Below are 20,688 nucleotides of genomic sequence, written 5' to 3' on the forward strand. Positions count from 1 at the left end.
GACGGTGTCGTCAGCAAACTTGATGATGGTGGTGGAGCTGGTAGTGGCCACACAGTCATATGTGTACAGAGAGTACAGCAGGGGGCTCAGAACACACCCCTGGGGGGCTCCAGTGCTGAGAGTGGTGGAGGCTGAGACATGTCCGCCCATCCTTACTGCCTGTGGTCTGCCAGTTAGGAAGTTGGAGATCCACTGACACATAGATGAGCTGAGTCCCAGATGCTCCAGCTTGGTGGTGAGTGTGGAGGGAATTATGGTATTAAATGCAGAGCTGTAGTCTATGAAGAGCATTTTAACATAATTCCCCCTTCTAGTGTCCAAGTGAGTGAGTGATGTGTGGAGGAGATGAGAGATGGCATCGTCTGTGGAACGATTTGGACGGTAAGCGAACTGTAGTGGGTCCAGTGTGTCTGGTAGTGAAGAAATGATGAAGTCTCTGACCAGGCGTTCAAAGCACTTCATCACTACTGAGGTGAGGGCTACAGGGCGATAGTCATTGAGAGAAGCAGACCATTAAGACATTTAAAAACCAATAAAAGAACTTTAAAATCGATCCTGAAATACACGGGGAGCCAATGCAGCGATTCTAAAACCGGTGTACTGTGGGCCCACCCTCTGGTCTTCGTCAGCACACGAGCTGCAGTTTTGTAAAAGTTGTAAGGGTGATATATTCTTTTTGGGGAGACCAGAGAGCAGGGCGTTACAGCAATCAATGCGACTGGTAATAAAAGCATGCATCAACATATATAGCTGAATTTTTTTAATATTTTGTACACAATAACAGAATAATTTCAGAAAAACACAAAATGACTGGTGTCAATATTATTTGCCCCACAAAAAAGGTCGAATATAAAACAATATTGCAAATATTGCACAGTTGAAAAAAAAAAAGCACTACAGCTCAGTTGTTCCCGCCATCCTTTGTCCTCCTGTTTCCCCTCCCTCTCCCCTCCAACGACGAGTTTGATGGTGTTACGGATTCAAATATTGGGGATGGATACAAGAGGAAAAACCACAATAACAACACTGGTCCGACCGGGTTGAGTCAAACGATGATTTTAATGATCACACGCGTGGGAGATGGACACCGTACGTAGACAGCATCAGATCTCAAAATGGTGGAGCATTGATCAAACTCTTATAGCCTCTAGTGGCCCCCACCTTATCATAAAAGCCTAAACATTCACATGCTTTCTCTCACACGGCGCCTAAGCTACGACCTTGGCTCCCTGTTTATCTGCTCCTGCTGAGTTGGGGCAGAAAACTCCAGCATGTTCTGTTCTCTTCTAATCAGACAAATAAGGCGATGACTTTCTGCGAACAGTATTTCTTATAACTCAGCAGTATAATGCATCATGAAACAATATCATTCATTCACAATAAATCAGCAGTCTAATGTAATGCAAATCAGTTTAACAAATGCAATAGTTATCACCTTCTTCTAATTCAGGAGAAAACTACATAATAATTCACAATCTTCAATTAGGGGTCTAACGTGGCATAAAATAATATTATAATACCACACTGGCAAACTTCTCCCAATGTTTCCACTGAAGGGGTTGAAAGTTAAAAAGCGCCGAAGGTTAAGTTAGGTTTGGAGTAAATCATGGATGTGCGCACGTGTTTGTGTGCAGCTTGTAGTGCAAACGTGCGTGCAGAATTCATGCAGACATGTGTAACTGGTCGTTTTGAGGTAGAAAAGAGTGATGCGCGGTCAAGCTGGTAGTTGAAAGTGTCAGTCAGAGTAGAAGAGCATTGTGTAAAAATGCAAGTAATAACAAAAAAGTGCAAGTCATTAATCGCATCACCCTGAAAAACCTGAGTAAGGAGTGCAGCTCCTGATGAAAGGAGGAGCACTGAAAACCAGGAAATGATGTTTCTGGAACAGTCTGATGACTGAAGCTGGATGTTTGAAGTCTCAGTGAACTGCTTGTCTTTTCCCCACAGCTCCTCCCTCAGCGATGTATATGGCTATATGTTATGAACAATGTGCTGATGTCCGTATCAGGTAACAAACAGCGTGACACAAACGGAGAACATTGTGTCCACTCGATAATATGCTGCTCTAAAAAGGCTCCATCCTGCAGGCAAGTCGGCCCAGCTTTACTCGCACAGCCTGCCAGCTCTGTTTGAACAGAAAGGACATCTGCACAAGAAACACAGCAGCCTGTCGCTCAGCACCAACCGCCTCACTGAGCGGATCAGTCTCAGGTACGACACGCCATCACAGATGCAGGGAAACAGGAGCTGTAGGTGCAGCAGTGTTAATAATGTCATGTATGATGCTACCACTTGATTTTGAGGAAGGAGGATACTGTAAACCCAATTTTGTCTGCTTGTTCTGACCTGGATATTCTCTGTTGGCCACAGAAAGTTTGCCATATCTGTAAAGATTCCTGACACTAAAGGTTGTAGGAGGTGCAGTGCAGGTAAGCAATGCCGAGTTACTCTGGTCAGTCTGTTTGTTCACGGAGAACAACTGCAGACACTTAGTCCTGCTCTCTCTGTTTCAGCAAGAAACCCATACACAGATAGCACATTTCTGTGCGGGGCTGTCCCATCTGGCCTGGTTTTACTCTTGTGGTATGAGCCTCTTCAAAAGTTCATGCATCTAAAGGTTTGTACAGATATGTCGAACTTGCCACCTGAATAAATGTCTTCCTTTCTAACTCTAACCCTATTTCCACAATGCAAACCAGCCATTAGACCTGGATTACATAAAAGTAGACAGACAGCATATCAAAATCTGAAGCTGAAGAATGTAATTGATTTTTTTTAATAACATATGCATACTTTTTATTCAAGCCCAACAAGATTTTAGAGACTAAATAAAAGAAACGTTGTATAAACGCCGTCCAAAAACACCAACAGCACCTTCTCTGGGTCCAAGCTCGTGTAACTGAATGGTTACCATGTGTTTTCTGTGCTACAGGAACAGTGTTATCAGCACACAGTTCAACGCCAGCATGCACCATTAGATCACATAGCACAGATAATTGACAGTTTTTTTGTGAATGTCTCGCACATTTCATAACGATAATGTATGTACTGTGAGAACAGAGCTCTGTGTTAAGCCTGTCTGCAGTCCTAACACAGTGCTGCTTGGAGAAACACGCCTGTGCCACAACATTATGGAAAATTGGCATCAGTCCAAAGACGTGCAGTTAGGGGATGGATGGATGGATGGATGGATGGATGGATGGATGGAAGGATGGATCGACGGGTGGATGGATGGATGGATGGACGGGTGGATGGATGGATGGATGGCTGGATGGATGGATGGATGGATGGATGGATGGATGGAGGGATGGGTGGGTGGATGGATGGATGGACGGATGGGTGAACGGGTGGATGGATGGATGAACGGGTGGATGGATGGATGGATGGACGGATGGATGGATGGATGGATGGATGGATGGATGGATGGGTGGGTGGATGGATGGATGGATGGATGGATGGATGGAGGGATGGGTGGGTGGATGGATGGATGGACGGATGGGTGGACGGGTGGATGGATGGATGGATGGACGGGTGGATGGATGGATGGATGGATGGACGGATGGGTGGACGGGTGGATGGATGGATGGATGGACGGGTGGATGGATGGATGGATGGATGGATGGGTGGGTGGATGTTTGGACGAACAGATGGATGGATGGGTGGGTGGATGGATGGATGGATGGATGGATGGATGGATGGGTGGATGGCATCGGTTTATCTTTAATCTCAAGATTTAATAATCATACAAGAATTCTGTTGTGCTGTTTTTGACGGTTGTATGAACAGGTTCAGCTCAGGTTTAACAAGCATCACTTAACCATCCATGAGAATTTATTTAGTTTTTTTTGTTTTCCTTGGTGACTGTTTCACAGCAACTCGCCATCAGACTCCCAGATTCTCTTCTCAGCTGTGTGTTGGAGTGAGAGACTGTAGTAATGATAAACCACCAACCGGCCAACAGCTCAGGTTTGATATTATAGAGCTGAACGGCGCTCCTGTTCCAGTGCCAGGTAGGACCGTTTCTGCGTGTCTCTGCTGACTTCCTGAAGCTTCAAGCTTCAACTTGTTGCAACAAGCTTCCTTCTTTCCGTGCATCAGGAGATAGTGGAGCACTCAGAGTCGTGCAGGTAACCCAGCTGGACCGAGACACTGTTCTCATCACCTTGGAAAGTAAGTCCCCTCGCATATTGTGAATCCTTCAAATGTCTTTCATGCTCATTCTCAATCTGTGTACTGTTTGGACAGGAACTGTAAAGATCGTGAACCTGCAAGGACTTCCATCCAGACAGCTGGCTGCAGAAATAGTCTTTGACTTCCCCATTGAAACACTAGGTAGAAATGATGATGTGACAAAGTGAATGAGAGCTGATGTGTGTCCTGAAAGCTGAGTGACACCTCCTGTTCTGTCAGTCTGCTTGCAGGATAGTGTGCTGGCGTTCTGGAAGCATGGCCTCAAAGGGAGGAGTTTCCATTCAGATGAGGTGATGAACTAGTAAATTCATCCAACGTTGGCTGAGCTCGTATCATGTGCTTATCATATTTGTTCTAAGTCATTACACATGTGAATTTTCACTTTATGTGCAGGTAACACAAGAAATTACAGATGAGAGTCGTGTGTTCAGAGTTCTGGGAACAAACAGGTATGTTAACTGTATGCTGACAAGAGCTATCAATCACTGTGAGAAACTAGTAATCCTAGTACATCAGAAGTAATCAGGATAGTATTTTTCTTGATACTATTGTTAATAGACCTGGAAGTGATTTTCAGAGTAGCATGTGGAAGTAGCATGAATACTGCTAGCATTAATGGTAGCATTAAAGCAGGAGTCACACTAGAGTGTTTGTTCTGTTGGTTACTCAGATCCAAGGATTTAGGAAATGCAGCCTATGTGTTTGCATGCAGCCCTCCAAAGAAAAACAGCCATTAAAGTTACCAACTACCGTCTACCTGACACTTTGTACAGAAAACTACTTTCCTTAGTGCTAATTTTCTTTATTCTAGTACCAAATCACAACAATAGTCACTTCAAGACACTGTATATTGTAAGGTAAAGGCCCTGCAATTATGGTGCACAAAGGTGAAAAACTCCCTTTTAGCAGGTGAAAACCTGAACCAGGCTGGGGGAGGGGCGGGCATCTGCTGCGATTGGTTGGGGGGGTGAGAGGAGGAAGACGGGACAAAGACAATCTGGGGAAGAGAGCCAGAGAATATTCTCAACTAATGATTGAATGCAGAGAGGTGTTTAAATAGATAGTGAGTGAAAAGGGCGACTGAAGAAGAAACACTTGGTGCATCACGGGAACCCGCCAGCAGCCTAGACTTAGGCTAACTAAGGGAGGATTCAGGGAAGAAAGGAAAGTTTGAAGCCTAATGTTAAAAGTAGAGAGGGTGTCTGTCTCCCAAACCCAAACTGGAAGCTGGTTCCACAGAAGTGGTGGCTGTAGTTCAGGTGGGGGAGCAGGTCACCTACTCCCCGTCTACATGCCAGATATCCTGCATGAAAGTTGCTCTTCGGTGCATCCGTCAGAGTATGAATGGGTGTGAACGGGTGAATGAGGCAAGCTTTGAGTGCTCAGAGTAGAAAACCACTATATAAGAACCGGTCCATTTACCATTTACCAAGAGGGGCCTGGAAACCGAAGGGTCTGGCTCCCATTTTACTTTTAAATACTTGGAACGAAGTGCTCTAATGGGGTGATATGGTACTATAAGGTCATTAAGATAAGACAGGGGCTGATTATTCAAAACCTTTTATGTGAGGATTTTGAATCTTTTATTCTGGATAAAACAGGGAGCCAATAAATGTTCTGTTTCTAGTCCCTGTCAGGACTCTCGCTGCAGCATGTTGCTCAGAGCAGTCTGGAATTGATTTTTGACTAAATAATTAAAACTAATAATAATATATTACTATATTATATTACTAACAAATCCAGGACACCCCTGTTGATCCAGCAGCTCTTAATGAAGTTTGTAATAAGAATCGTGGTGAGTTCATTAGAAATATTTCACTTTTCTTTTTTAAATCAGTCATTACTGGAATCATCTGAAGTGCAAAAACAGTGGGATTATATATGAGAAGGACGGACTCAAAGACTGTCGTGTATCACATATGTATTACATCGATGTCCAAAATCAATGCATCATTAATGAAACTGAAACAAAAGTACTGAATTTCATGTGGAAGACCAAACCTCAGCATTCAGGAAAGTCTTATACAGGAGCAAAGATAATGGACGTTACCCGGAGTTTTCCACTGTGAAACCAGGAATAACAGCTTAAAAATGTTTCTGTGATCTAAATCATTGTCAGCCTGGCAGGCAAATAGCGTGGACACCAAAGTTTGTGAACGTGATAACCTGAGAACAAAGACATGTAGGATTTTAAATCGGTACCATAGGTGTGTCTACTGGGAGGCTGAGGCTTGGCGCTGGTGGCTGCCAGTACTAAGTATTATTATACAACCCTTATTTTAGTGGATCTTATCTTCTTTCCTTGTGTTTCAGTTAGTTTTTACTCAAACTGGGTGTAGAAGGAATCCCTGCAAAGGTTTCTTTTTCTTCTGTGTTATGTTTTATGTATTTCCCAGCTCTTTGCTTCCTTTTTTCTACTTTAAACTTGTTTGTATGCTGGTGTGTAAATGTTCACACTTATCATAAAGTTTAAAAAAGTAGTAGGCGTGGTGATGAGCAGGAACAGGAGTAAAACTCCAGTAAGTGTACCAGTACTGTACCAGTGTGTAGCATTAAAGTCAAACTACAGTGGTTGTAGTATCAGTAGAGTAGTGTTAGTACTAGAGGTGGGAGGAGTAGAAGCAGGTGGAGGCACTGGCTTTAGGTTAGTACTGCCTTTCTCTGGCTCTCCTTTACAACTCATCTCCTTCTCATTTGCTGACAATGTGCAGAGACATCATCCTTCAGAGCACACCGACTGATGACCCGTCAGCACTGAGCAGCCTGTACATCCTGACAGGACACGAAAGCAGCTACTGAGAGAGGACACGGGGCTCATTCGACGGTGTTACCAAAGAAAAGCACAGCCTGTCTGTAACTGTGGGGTGGAAACGATGCTCTGTTTCACTGAGGCTGTGCCAGGAAACGGTTCAATGCTGGGAATGACAAATGTTAGGAAGGTATCCTGCTGACTGTCCAGCCTTCACCTGTACACAAGACACCTGTCAAGGTCCTCGCTGGGGTTATAGTTGATAAAGCTTTCTAGCTTTTCTTGTCTATTCAGCTTACCTACTTAAATCAGACCTTTCTGTTAAAGCTAATGCAGACTCCACTGATCCGCCCGCTCAGTGTGGACGGGAGAATAACCTGAACATGGCCTCTGGGACATCATCATACTGATGTTATGAAGCGCTCAGTCAGGTTTTCTTCTTGATCAGACTGAGGGGCAGACTGAGTGTGTTTTGGTGCCTCAACATTCAGTCATATTCTGTAAAGCCATTTTCTGTCTGCATGCTGCACATAACCTCTTTGGACCAGAGTGCTGTGACACCTACACCTTACACCTGCAGGAGCTGCTCGGCCATAGAAAGCTGCTCTGTGAAGTGCACGGCTTTTTTGCCAGTGTTGATCTTATGGGTTTAATGTAATAACTAATTTTTCACATCATCGTCTGAGTCGTAATCCCAACGAGGAAACCTGGAATGTAAAACTTGATGGACGCTCCAGCTGAAGAGTGAAGTGTCAGACTTTTAATGGATCTTTCAAGCATTAGCGTACTTACAATGGCAGAAACAGTGCCACGTCTAAAGCATAGGAGCCATCTTCATCTCATTCTTCCCATTTCATGCAAGTTTCTTCTCATCCTCAGATGGACAGAATTTGGTTTGCTGACTTCATTCAGTCACACCATACTAGAGCATAAAAAGTGGAAATAAACTGGCCAGTAAGAAAGTGTGATGCTTGAAAGTATAGCGTAAGGACAGCAGCAGCACTGCATTTACAGCTGATATGATGACTTCAGCATCTTTAAAGAACTGTGAAGGAATTATCAGTGCTAACACAACCTTAAGCACGTGATGTGACCGTATACACTGCTTACACTTTCAGTATCCTTACTTAAAGAGAACATCTCAGAAAAAAGTACAGTTAGCAAGAAGCTTTGAGAACAAGGCAGTGTTATTGTATGCTAACCACCGTGGTGGTGTAGCTTGTCCTGATAAAAAGTGAATGTGGTCACATTATACTTGTTAACTAAAATGAAAAAATAAAATAATTCCACTACATGGGTAAAGATATTTATGATATTTATGGAAAGGATACTATAAAAGTAACACTGGCCTTTCCATGAGAGAAACTTGAAGTACAGTATGCATGTTGAGATTAATGTTTGTTTAATATGTTTTTGCTACTATGTGAAGATGTGATGTTATTAACAACACAGAATAGACAGAAATAAAGATTTTCATACTCTTGGAGTTTTATGAAGAGTTTGTTGGGTTGTTCTTCTTTGAATGTGTGGATCGATGCTTCTGCGATTTATATCTTAATCCTTCAATTTGTAAAAAACATTTTGAATTCCGTTTGAGAAGATAAATGAAGGTTCTTGCGTTCAAGTGGAGGCTCTAGCAGACTGAGAAAGTAACTGCATAACTGGTCAAAGGAGCTTGTAAAGAAAAGCGTCTGGACTTCTTTAAGTTACTTGAAGACGTTTCACCTCTCATCCGAGAAGCTTCTTCAGTTCTAAGGTCAAATGGTGGAGAGTCCCAGATAACTGCATAACTGTGTTATTCCTGCACCCATAGCAGCAAGTAAGTGAAGGCAGTGAGGAGCGCTGATGAGTTCTCAGATCACTCAGTCAGTCTCTGAACGTCACCTTTATTGTGATCGTGCACTTTAAGCTTTCATGCCTGTATTTTTGCACAATTGTGATAATACTGTATTGAAAGAAATCTGTGCACAGACGAACATGGGGTGGCTTTGCTCAGGTAGTAGAGGAAGGTGCTTCAATCCCCGTCTGCATGCCAAATATCCCTGGGCAAGATACCAACCCAGAGTTGCTCTCCGAATGTGTGTGAACATTACACAGAAAGTGCTTACAGAGAAAAGTGCTTGCGTACACCTGAATGAGGCAAGTTCTTTAAAGTGCTTTGAGTACTATATAAGAACCAGTCCATTTACATCGCCAAAGCACTCAATACTCTCTTTACGAAGTTCTCTGTAGTTTGTTTCTCCAGCACCATATTTGACCGCGGTCAAGTGAGCCCTCACTTACGACCACACAGTCAAGCCAGCCGCACCTAAAATGTTGTTGCACTATTCTTATGCATATTACGGTACGGGTGCCGACTGGCTTAGAAATGCAGTCTTTTGTGTCCTGACCAGAGATGGGCAGTAACGCGTTACTTGTAATCCGATTACTTTTTTCAAGTAACAAGTAAAGTAAGGGATTACTATTGCAAAAACGATAATTAGATTACCGTTACTTTCCCGTAGGAACGCTGCGTTACTAAAACAGTGATTTTTTTGCGAGAATGTCTCATGACAGTGACGTAAGCAAGTGCAACGTCCATGACAACAGCTGTGTGCAGATCAACAATGGATAATATATCGAGTGCGGGAGAGAATATGAGCGTGCAGCGTTTAAAGCGTGGAAGTACTGACCTTACTTTGAGTTTGATTCCATAAAAAGTGACAAAAACATTAGTGTCCGTTGTGCGTGGGAAGAAAACTTCTTTTTACGGCGAAAAAACCCCCTAAACTTCCAAGCAAGCACCGAGTGCGCTACGACGTAATGGGAAAGTCACAGAGAAACTCGCGGATTCTTCCACTGACCGCGGCACACCTGCACCAGGGTAAACCTCCGCCTACCCTACTCCTGCTTTACAGGTGAAAATAGAGCCAAAGGACCGCTAGTCTTTGATTTTATTTATTTTCTGCTGTGTTTTACTTGCATCTATTTGAAAGAGTGAGTGTAAACACAAAAAATATTTTATTTTATGTGCTGGAATGGGCAGAAAATAAGTTTAAATATTAAACAAATTTCTTCCAGTCAGAGAATGTTGCATATAATTCAGTTTTTGCTTGATGCATAAAGTTAAAAGATTAAAACTAATTAAACAAGTTTTAAAAAGAGAGACTTTTCCATTTGATTACATTTTATATGATGAATTATGCAGAAAAAGTAGAATTGGGCTGAAAGATCTATCGCTTTATCACCTATTCAGGTTGTAAATCGTGTTTTTTAAAAGTAACTAAGTAATTAATTACTTTTGAAAATAAGTAATCAGTAAAGTAACAGGATTACTTTTTGGGGGAAGTAATCAGTAATTAGTTACTGATTACTTTTTTCAAGTAACTTGACCAACTCTGGTCCTGACACTATTGTACTTCACAATCCACTCCCAGTTTTGGTTCATCTCCACTTTTCCACTTTTTCCACTCCACCCTGTGATCCACAGCCCAAATTACTGTACGATTCAGAGAAAATTAACAGTAAAATTTACCCAATTTACTGTACTGTACTCTATATTTTCTCATATTTGAGCTCAGATTACAGGAAAACTGTAAGAGGTGACACTGATATCTCACTAGATTCTGACTCTGGGTGACCCCCACACACCCAAGATTACTGTACGGTTTCTGAGATTGCTTTGTTAACCCTCTCAAGGCAGGCATTGCAGATATGCAACAGTTAAAAGCTAACAACCTGATCACCCCACATACATATTTCATGAGTTTTTTACTCAGAAGTACCACTGCAGGTATTCTTTTGTGCATTAGCAACAAAAACTTAATTTGAGCCTGAGAGGGTTAAGCATGAGTATGACAAAGGCTAAGAAAATATACTGCCTACAATAATATCAAATTTAAACAACAAATTACAAAATTGCCACACCTGCTGTTATTGCCAGGTGTTCGATAGAGCATTATTTAGTCATAAAAAATACATATCACTGAAATATCATCAGTACAAGAAACACTCTGTCATGGTCCTGGGTCAGTGACCCAGTGCTTTTAGTTATCATTTTCTAGTTTATTATGATGATGATGATTATTATTATTGTTTGAGTTCTATGTGTGATATTCGGTCTGCCTTTGAGTCTGTGTCTCTGTCTGTCTATGGTGTCACCCCATCTGTTTGTGAAGCTGTCTGTTTAGATCTGTGTCTTGTTTGGTTCCCCGTGTCTGAGTTTCCTGTTTTATTGTGAAGGTCTCTGTCTGATGTGAGTATGTTCAGTTACATTTCCCCTGTCCCATCAGCTCTGATTTCTCCCAGCTGTGTTGCCCTCCTGTCTCTCATCCCCTGATTACTGGTGTGTGTGTATTTAAGCCCTGTGTGTTCTCCTGCATGTTGCCGGTTCGTCTGTATTACTCAGTGTATCCACCGTGCCTTCTCCTTGCTTTTCATCGTCATTCTCCTCTGCTCGTTTTCAATCAGGATTGTGCTCTGTAGTTTAGTTGTTTCCCAGTTTAGTTTAGTTCGAGCCCCGTTTGCTGTTTGTCCACATTCTTTTTGTGTTCAATAAATCACCTTCACTTCTCCACGACTGCCTGTGATTGGATCCTCATTTATTCCGCACGGCTCGCCTCGAACATGCTATATAGTGCTTTGAATGCACAGACTGGTCTTAATGTTGATCTTTGTAATCTTCAGTGTTACGACCCGGCTCAAAAGCCGCAACATAAAAACAGAGATGAATAGCAGGGTGTGGGTGAGAAGAGGTTTCATCCTAAAATGGAAAACCAGGTTGGCTAAAATGGCTGGTGCCACCAAGGCAAAGACTAGTGCACTGCCGGGAAGCTTGCCTCAGGTATGCTTTTATCCACACCTGACTAGGTGTGGCCAATTAGCACCAGCTGAAAACACTGAGACGATTAGAAGCTGCAGAGGGACGTAACATTCAGTATTGATATTTGTAAATGTAAACTATGAGGATTTATTTATTTTTAATTCTTTTCTTTTTTTTCTTTTTTTTCCCTCTTTTTTTCTTTTTCCAAATAAATGTCCCGATTGAGTAATGAAACTAACCCAAAGGAGAATTCTAACAATATTAGACAGGCCATTCAATATGCTTTATCGTGGACAACTCGTGGCTAAAAACCCACACACACACACACACACAAACCTCTAATCAAACATGAAAACGGATAATCCAGCTGAAGCTTCAGACAGCCGTCAGACAGTGAAACACTGCCATCTGCTGGACTCGAATAACAAAGACGCTGCTTTGACGGGTGAGGGAGTTTCAACAAGTCTGCAACGACTCAAGCATCAAACTACAGAACTATTCTAGCGGACATGGTGCTCTAATGACTGCTTCATTAACGCAGGTCAGAAAGGATCAAACATATCAATAAATTATAAAACACAAAACGTCTCTTATTGCCCAGGGCTCAGGAAGTGAGTGTGTTCCTTATAGCCTATTAAACCTTAGCAGGTTATTTTGATGTGTTACAGATGAAACAGCTATCCAGTAACATTCAGCTACAAAAACGCTTTTTTATAATTACTTTTTTACAGCTTCGCACTTTTACACAAGTTTTATCATCAGTGTCACAATGGCTGCTGCTAAAATTGAGTACAAGATATTTGTTGGCCTGATTAAAAGGTCTTGATGCGTGCTCAATCATCAGGGAAGTAAATCTCCAAAAGTTGATTCTGTTCTTCTGGACGTAGCGTTTTCAGTCAGAGAAACCAGCCGACTGAAGGAACAATGGGCTGGGAGGTCAGTTCCTTAATCATGATTATGCAAATTCTCATGACCATTGATCAACAACCACTGATCAATGGTCCTGAGTACCATTCACAGAGAGTTGGAGAACGGCTGCAATCACAGCATGTAAGATGGTGACAGATGTACCCTTAGGCCCCCTCCTTGATTCAGAGAGGGTCTTTCCCTTTTCACGTAAATGGCCTCCTTGACTCCGCCCTCAAACCAGCGTTCATTGCAGTTATTGTTGACAATCACATTGTGTCATGTAACCATCCAGCTCACATATTCAATGTAAATGATTTGTTGAACTGAAGACATGATGAATGTTCCTGCATTAAAACACATCCAGCCTAGTGTTCTCACTCTCCCTAAATGGATCTGTTACATTAGTGATATATGGGAGTTGTGTTTCAGTCTTTTCCACATGAGGACATTTACATTTAGTTTTTGCTTTACTGATGAGTGGCTGGTTAACCTGCAGTGGTTGAAGCATGTGTCGGTCATCTGGAAGAGTAGGTGTAGAAGACGTCTTTAATGAATGTAATGCTCTGAAGGTGTCAGTGATTACTGTGAATTCATTATAAAAGTGGATTTCAGTGAATAAAGTGAATAAAGACAGGCCCTCATGGTGACGCTCAGGTGTCCATAAAGTGTAACAGGAGAGCTTTGTCATACTTTCAGAGATTTTACATGAGCCAGTCTTTCAAAAATTACATAAATAAATAATTCATTCATTCATCCACAGGAAACACAATGCTCATATCTGAAAGTAAACTCTGATATATATCCCCGACTAGAGTTACTACTAAATAAAGGATCGCCCCAAAATGACTAAATATATAAAGACACTCTCCAGAAGAAGTTAAAGGGATTTTATTTATTGTACAAGCAATATCTTCATAAGAATTACAAATTCTGCAGACATATTACCTTCTTACTGAACCTGAACAACTCACACACAGACGTGTCTGCTGCTTATCTTTGTTCAAACATGATGTTTTATCTTCTCTTCAAAACACATTACTCATCTTTCTGGCATCGTGTTACATGAAAACACCTGCATTCTACCTGTGTCATTGTACCACAAAGACAATGATTGCAACACTGTGCTTGCAAAATAGAAGAAATAAGACGACCAGCAAATACATAAAAGATGGTAAAAGTGATTCCATCTTTGTGTCTCCTCCCATTGTTTCCCCAGTCTGTCTAGTTCCCATATTCCCAGGACACCGCTGGACAACAAGTGGGTATTCCAAGACTGAGAGACAGCCAGAGTTGGCAAAAGATCAGACATTCTCCACTTAAGTAGAAGTAAAAATACTATTGTTCCAGTGAAAGTTAAAGTACTGATTCAACTTCATTACTCGGCTAAAGCAAAAAAGTACAGGCTCGAAGCGCTTACAGAGAAAAGCAGACAACAGAATACAACAGAATGCTGATGGCGGCAGTAACACACACTTGGAGGAGAGGCTCCAGCCGTCCATTCCAGCCCTATCCCTAACATTAACTCTAACCATAACTTTAACCTTAACCCTATCAGGTCTTGTTTTACAAAGCGATTCATGATTAGAACAAAAAACACATTTACACATACCGATGATTTGTCACATAGCATCGTTACCTGTTGGGATGAGAACGTGTTGTTTCCAGAGCACCACAAATTGGGGTGTCTGTAGCTCAGGTAGAGCAGGAAACCTACTAATCAGAAAGTTGCTGGTTCAATCCCCGCCTGCTCCAGCCTGCATGCCAAATATCCTTGGGCAAGATGCTAACCCCAAGTTGCTCTCCGATGCATCCATCGGGAGGATGAATGCGTATTAATGTTAGATAGAAAGCACTTACAGAGAAAAAGCATAGAAAAAAGTGAGTGCATGAATGAGGCAAGTTGTAGAGAGTAGAAAGGTTTTATACAAGAACCAGTTCATTTACCGTTATATTTTAGTTTCATTTTCAGTTCTGTACTTTTTACATGTAATATTGATTCATTCGATTGACTACATGCATTAGACCTAACTTGCTGACAGCAAATTTAAACAACCGTAATAATTTATTTTCAGCGTCTGAAATATTTATTTAGTTTGTTTTTTGTTTTCTTTTTGGCTCCTGATATTAGTCAACTACTATTTGTCAATGTTGAACTAATAATGAATCTAAGAAAAGCTATTTGTCACGGTTGGCCAGCGTCAACCGTGGGGATGTGAGGAAGGAGGAGCCAGGCACGGAGCTCTGAATGCAAGCAGTGCGTTTATTTACAGTGAATGGAAAATAACAATAAATCCGCAGTGCGTTCCCGACTCCCGTGAAATGTCCTCTTCCCAGTGCTAGTGCTCCTTGTCTCCGCTCCTCAGTGTCTGAGCACCCCGTGCTCGCTGCCCTCTCATCTCCACGCTTCTCCTGGGGAGATAACAAACAGGCAGCCGTAAGACACATACAATGCGGCAGACTATCCGTACTGACTGGCCGAGAGACTAACGTGAAGTCACGCAATGATCCAGCGTCAGAGAGAGCGCCACCGCATTCTTAAGTAGCTCCTCCGACAAGGCTTGATCAGCTGTGTGATGGTCTTCAAGTGTGGCCAACCACCTGGCAGGGCCACACCCACCAGGCCTGAAGGTGCCTGTAAACAGGTGCTCTCAGAAACTCCGGCATCCACACACACACACAGATATACCTGCAAGCAAGGAGAACGAGGGACAGCACACCAAAAACACACATGTCCATAACTGCTGGGTCGTTTAGACTCCTGAGCTGTGCACGAGGGGTCGAACACCCACTGGAAGGCCGGGCACTCGTTTTCAACCGTAATATACCTGATGTGCTCAGGTAACCTGTAGCGCCATGAAACCACTGTCACACCAGGGCGCATAAAAATGATGCTTTAAGAGACTGATGGGATCGGGCAGCAGGGAAAACATCCACAAAATGCTACTTTCAGTTTGACTCCCTAAGACTACCTAAACTAAGTAGAGTCATTACATGCTTGTTAAAAGCAAACTCTCATATAGTTTTTAATGTGCTTCTTTCATTACAATGACTAGATAAAGAATGTGGCCCTGTCTCTATTTAACACTGGCTACCCCAAAATGTTTCCAAACCTACAACCGTAACTTTCACTGAGAGATTTTTAGATACGGTTATTGAAGCTGTGGGGTTAATTTTTTAAGTAACACGAGAGAGAGGCAGCAGCATACTGTTAGATTATAATATTATTTTATGCCATGTTATACCCCTAACTAAAGATTGTGAATTATTATGTAGTTTTAGTTTGCATTATTCTCCTGAATTAGAAGAAGCTGATAACTATTGCATTAGTTAAACTGATTTGCATTACATTAGACTGCTGATTTATTGTGGATGAATGATATTGTTTTATGATGCATAATACTGCTGCAGAAAGTCATCGCCTTATTTGTCTGATTAGAAGAGAACAGAGCATGCTGGAGTTTTCTGCCCCAACTCAGCAGGAGCAGATAAACGGGGAGCCAAGGTCGTAGCTTAGGCGCCGTGTGAGAGAAAAGCATGTGAATGTTTAGGCTTTTATGATAAGGTGGGAGAACCAGAGGCTATAAGAGTTTGAGCAATGCTCCACCATTTTGAGATCTGAGGCTGTCTGCATCAGTGTCCATCTCCCACGCGTGTGATCATTAAAATCATCGTTTGACTTAACCCGGCCGGACCAGTGTTGTTATTGTGGTTTTTTCTCTTGTCTCTTGTCTCCATCCCCATATTTTGAACCATAACAATACACACAGAGCATCAGTGATAGAAAGCTAGGCTAACATAGGGTAGCTACCTGTTCAAGGAGAAACATGTATAGGCCCATCTCAAGTGCCAGTGAACATCTAAATGATTCAGGGAAGACTTTGGAGAAAGTGCTGTGGGGAGATGAAACGAAATTCCAATTATGTGGCTTTAACTGACCTTTTGAAATACGAGTGTGATGCAAAAAGTAGCATCCCCGCAGTCAAGCAGAGAGATGGAAACATTATGATGTGGGCTACAGGACGACTTAGTCGGGGTTCCAAGCAGTCAGGAAATGTGACATCGTCAGACTGCAGGCCACGGATTGGCTTGTCAGTCGCGGCATTCAATGAGTCATGAGACGGTGTCTTTCACTAAAATCAAAACTGCAGTTTTTTAAAAACCCTGCAACAAGGCAAATAGCTGCACAACACCGTGGTTTCCAAGTGTGACAAAAAGCCACAGATACATCATTCACACATTCACACACTGGTGATGGCAGCTACATTGTAGCCACAGCTGCCCTGGGGCGCACTGACAGAACATTGCAGAACCTTCAGCACCTCGTATGAAAAATATTTGACTGTGTGCATGCTTTTAGCACTGTTTGGATTTGAGAAAATCTAAAATAAATCGAAATTTGCTTTTAGAAGTTGTTTTATAAAGTTCAGTGGTATATTATGCATACAATAGGACATCTATTTAGATTTACATCTTCCACAGAAAAAACTGCACATTACTGAAACTTAGTATACTGGACTTTGTTGTTGTCCCACACAGGTTCAATTTCGAGTGGTAGATGGCTCAGTGCTCAGTCAACCAAGATTTTATGATAGTGGGCACAATGAGATAGATAAGCTGCTTGTAAACAGTACTTTTATGCTCTCTTTTTCCATTTGGATAAGAAAGAAAGAACCAGGAAACAAAGGCAAACAAATAATCTGTGCCTTTATCCCAGATTCACATTATAGGAACAGCTGCTCAATGACCACTGTAGTCTTTGCTTACAGCACTTTTATCTAGATCTATGCAAAGTGATCCACTACACCTACTTTTACAGTTAAATCATTTTATGAGCACTGATGCCATTTTAATCTGAGTTTCTACTCAAATACAATCAGTAAAGAAAAACACAGTCTGTGACGTTTGTTTTGAAGGAAAAGGTATTCCCTGCAAATGTTTATCTGTGTGAGACTATTCAGAAAACAGTCATTTTGTTTTATAGGTGAGACACTTGGCCTCTTTTTTCCTTGTTCTACGTTTGTCTTTTGTCCGATTACTCTGGAACACAAGATGGAAAACTGATATTCTCATGTTAAAAATATAGAAAAAGGATTTTATCACCCATAAATGTTAACTTCTCATGCCTCTAAGCACAAGCAGGAGCAGAAGTGCCCTCTGCAGTTTGTGTGTGGAAGTGCAAAAGCTTACAGCACCTGGTTTTCCCAGGCGGTCTCCCATCCAAGTACTGACCAGGCCCGACCCTGCTTAGGTCACGATATCGGGCAAGCAGAGCTGAAGAGGAGGATGCAGGAGGCCTGTGTGTGTGTTCAGCAGCCTGCTGCATTGGAGTTTGCCTGGTAACAGATGACTCAAACAGCCCACACACCCGCTGGACGTGACCGCAAACATGCCCCCCTACACCTTTTACATAGCCCGGCTGCTCGAGTTCTTTTGCTGGTTTTTCCCGCGACCCCCCACCTTCTTCAAATCCAACAAAAGTGGTATCAAACGTTTATGCTACGTTTGTGCTGTAAAAATTTTTGTTTGTGCTGCTATCATTTTAAAGATATTCAAGAAAATTTCTAGAGGTCCCCAGAGGTCAACCAGCCCCCCCACATCAATTAAATCAAACAAAACTGGTGTCAATCAACTGTGCTACGCTTGTGCTGGTTTGTGCTGCTAAAATTCTCGTTTCTGCTGCTTCTGTTTTAAAGATATTAACGAAAATGTAAAGGTCAAAAGGTCTCTTCAGTATCCTTCCTGATGGCAGCAAACTGAAGACGCTGTTGAAGAGATGAGTGGAGTCACCTGTAATGAAGAGGACCTTTCGAATGAGGCAGGCACAGTAGATCTCCTGGGGAGGGAGGCAAGAGAGGACCCTGCAATCCTCTCCACTGCTCTCACTACCCGTTGTCATATTTTTCCTGCAGGACCCAGTGCAGGAGTCATACCACACAGTGATGCAGTTGGTGAGGATACTTTCAATGGTGCTCTTTAGAAGGTGCTCATAGTGGGGGTTGAATCTCTTGTCAGCAGAGTGAAGAGAATTGTTATGTGCATTATTATTCAGCCCCCTTTGGTCTGAGTGCAGTCAGTTGCCCATAGACATTGCCTGATGAGTGCTAATGACTAAATAGAGTGCACCTGTGTGTAATGTAATGTCAGTACAAATACAGCTGCTCTGTGACGGCCTCAGAGGTTGTCTCAGAGAATACTGGGAGCAGCAACACCATGAAGTCCAAAGAAACACTCTGATGGACGTGTGGACAGCAATGCTGCCTTGAACAGTACCGATGTTTCAGGGCTGGGTGACGTTGTTGGGTGGGACATCTACATCCTGACATATCAAGGTTACTTTACTTTTAGGTCAATTTGCTTTACAGAAAAATAATAGCATTTGTCATCAAGATATTTCTATGACTGCACTTGATCAGGTTTGTCCGGATTTCAAACTGTTCTAAAAGTCTTTTGATTCAAATCTGGGGCTGTGTTATTGAAAGAAGCAGAGAAATCGATGAACTGAAGTCCTTTACTCTCTACATGTTTGACAATCAGGTGAAGTAGAATCAAAAGCGCGTCCTCCACTCCTCTATTGGGCTTATGTGCAATCTGCATTGAATCAAGCTGAAGTTCAGTGTCTTCCATAATCACATTTCTGATGATTTTTTCAAAGACTGAGGTGAGGGCAGCAGGCCTGAAGTCGTTTAGAACTTTTGGACGACTAGATTTAGGACCAGGAACCACAACAGCTTCTTTCCAAAGAGAGGGCATGAACGATTTATTCAGAATAACCTAAAATATGGGACTGAGTTGTCTGTGACGGTTCTCAGTCATCCAGGTCGTTGTAGACTAAGGAGCTTGCAAAGAAAAGCGTCTGGACTTCTTTGAGTTGCTTGAAGACGTTTCACCTCTCATCTGAGAAGCTTCTTCAGTTCTAAGGGTCAGTTGGTGGGGAGTCCCAGATTTAAACCCAGTGGGAGTTTCCCCCCAAAGAGGGACAAAGGACCCCCTGATGATCCTCTACGTAATCACATGAGTCAAGGTGTGAAAGCGGGTGGGGGTCCTAATCAGCCAGGGTTTTGGGTGAGCTCATTGTGAAACCTGGCCCCACCCTATCATGTGATTTCCTGAGGTCAGATGGCCCAGGATGTGAGTGGGCGTTAAGGTGTCTGGGGAGGGAACTCAAAACTGGATTATAGATTATTTATATTATATATTGATATTATTTATCTGAATATTTATTTATCATAACTCTGTTTCTACACTCACTTTATATGAGTGCTTGTTGTTTCTTGTATATTTGCTGCTATGACAACTCAGTTTCCCTCCTGGATTAATAAAGTTTCTCTGATTCTGAAATACAGTGAGCCATTATATTTGTAGTTTCTAACTAACAATATAAAGGCTCTGCAACCGATAGTGCCACAGCACGTCCCACTGGCAGCTGAAGGAGCTTTTATACAAAGGACTTTGTAATTGAAGCTTTATTTATACAGGTCGGCTCATTGAGACTCAATGTCTCATTTACAAGAGAGACCTGTTCCAGACACACATATTAAAATTACAACAATAAGAGAAAAGTTTGTGTAATGTACTCAGTCACATTAAAAACGAGAACAAGTTCCCAGAGATGGTTTCACAAAAACATGTGTACGTCTTTTGAAGTCTGCAAGTGAAATCAACGGAGAGCCTTAAATCCTTCGGTTATGTTTTCCATGAAGACGGAGCAGAAAAGGAGAACGCCTTCTTCCCAAGCTCTGCATGAACTGATGGAACAGTGGATGTAATGATGTCCTGAGACTGCAGGCTGTGACTAAACTGTTTGCCTAACATGTACTCTGATGAATAGGAGGCAGTAACCCAGAAACAGATTGATAGATAAAATGATACTAATGGACCATCCTGTGTAAGACCAATGAGGACCAGTTAACCAGAGAACACAGAGTATAGTGGTGTTCTTCTGTTGTAGAGAAAGATTAAAAATATAAGACACTGGCTCAGCTATGATATTTGCAGCCAAGTGCAAGAAGGAAGGAGAACGATTGTGAGGACGAGTTTC

General features: G+C 42.2%; 2 protein-coding genes across 2 annotated transcripts in view; one reads left to right on the forward strand and one right to left on the reverse strand.

The window, feature by feature from the left end:
* Positions 1 to 20,688, reverse strand: part of LOC145422992 (NACHT, LRR and PYD domains-containing protein 12-like) — a 436,730-nt gene that overhangs the window by 28,361 nt on the left and 387,681 nt on the right. The gene's annotated exons all lie outside the window — the stretch shown is intronic.
* On the forward strand, positions 3,684 to 8,436 carry LOC145425238 (mitogen-activated protein kinase kinase kinase kinase 2-like). The gene is made up of 6 exons (XM_080298263.1): positions 3,684 to 4,010; positions 4,099 to 4,170; positions 4,246 to 4,332; positions 4,411 to 4,481; positions 4,585 to 4,640; positions 6,903 to 8,436. Exons 1-6 carry the CDS (start codon positions 3,824 to 3,826, stop codon positions 6,988 to 6,990), a joined length of 561 nt encoding a protein of 186 aa, XP_080154389.1. The 5' UTR covers positions 3,684 to 3,823; the 3' UTR covers positions 6,991 to 8,436.

The sequence above is a fragment of the Astatotilapia calliptera genome, chromosome 3 (genome assembly GCF_964374335.1).
Source record: "Astatotilapia calliptera chromosome 3, fAstCal68.1, whole genome shotgun sequence".
Classification (NCBI taxonomy): domain Eukaryota; kingdom Metazoa; phylum Chordata; class Actinopteri; order Cichliformes; family Cichlidae; genus Astatotilapia; species Astatotilapia calliptera.

Coding starts and splice junctions, on each gene's coding strand:
- LOC145425238 (XM_080298263.1), top strand. CDS start 3,824: ATGAGAATTTATTTAGTTTTTTTTGTTTTCCTTGGTGACTGTTTCACA. Junction 4,171..4,245: donor TGTTCTCATCACCTTGGAAA/GTAAGTCCCCTC, acceptor CTGTTTGGACAG/GAACTGTAAAGATCGTGAAC. Junction 4,482..4,584: donor GGAGTTTCCATTCAGATGAG/GTGATGAACTAG, acceptor CTTTATGTGCAG/GTAACACAAGAAATTACAGA.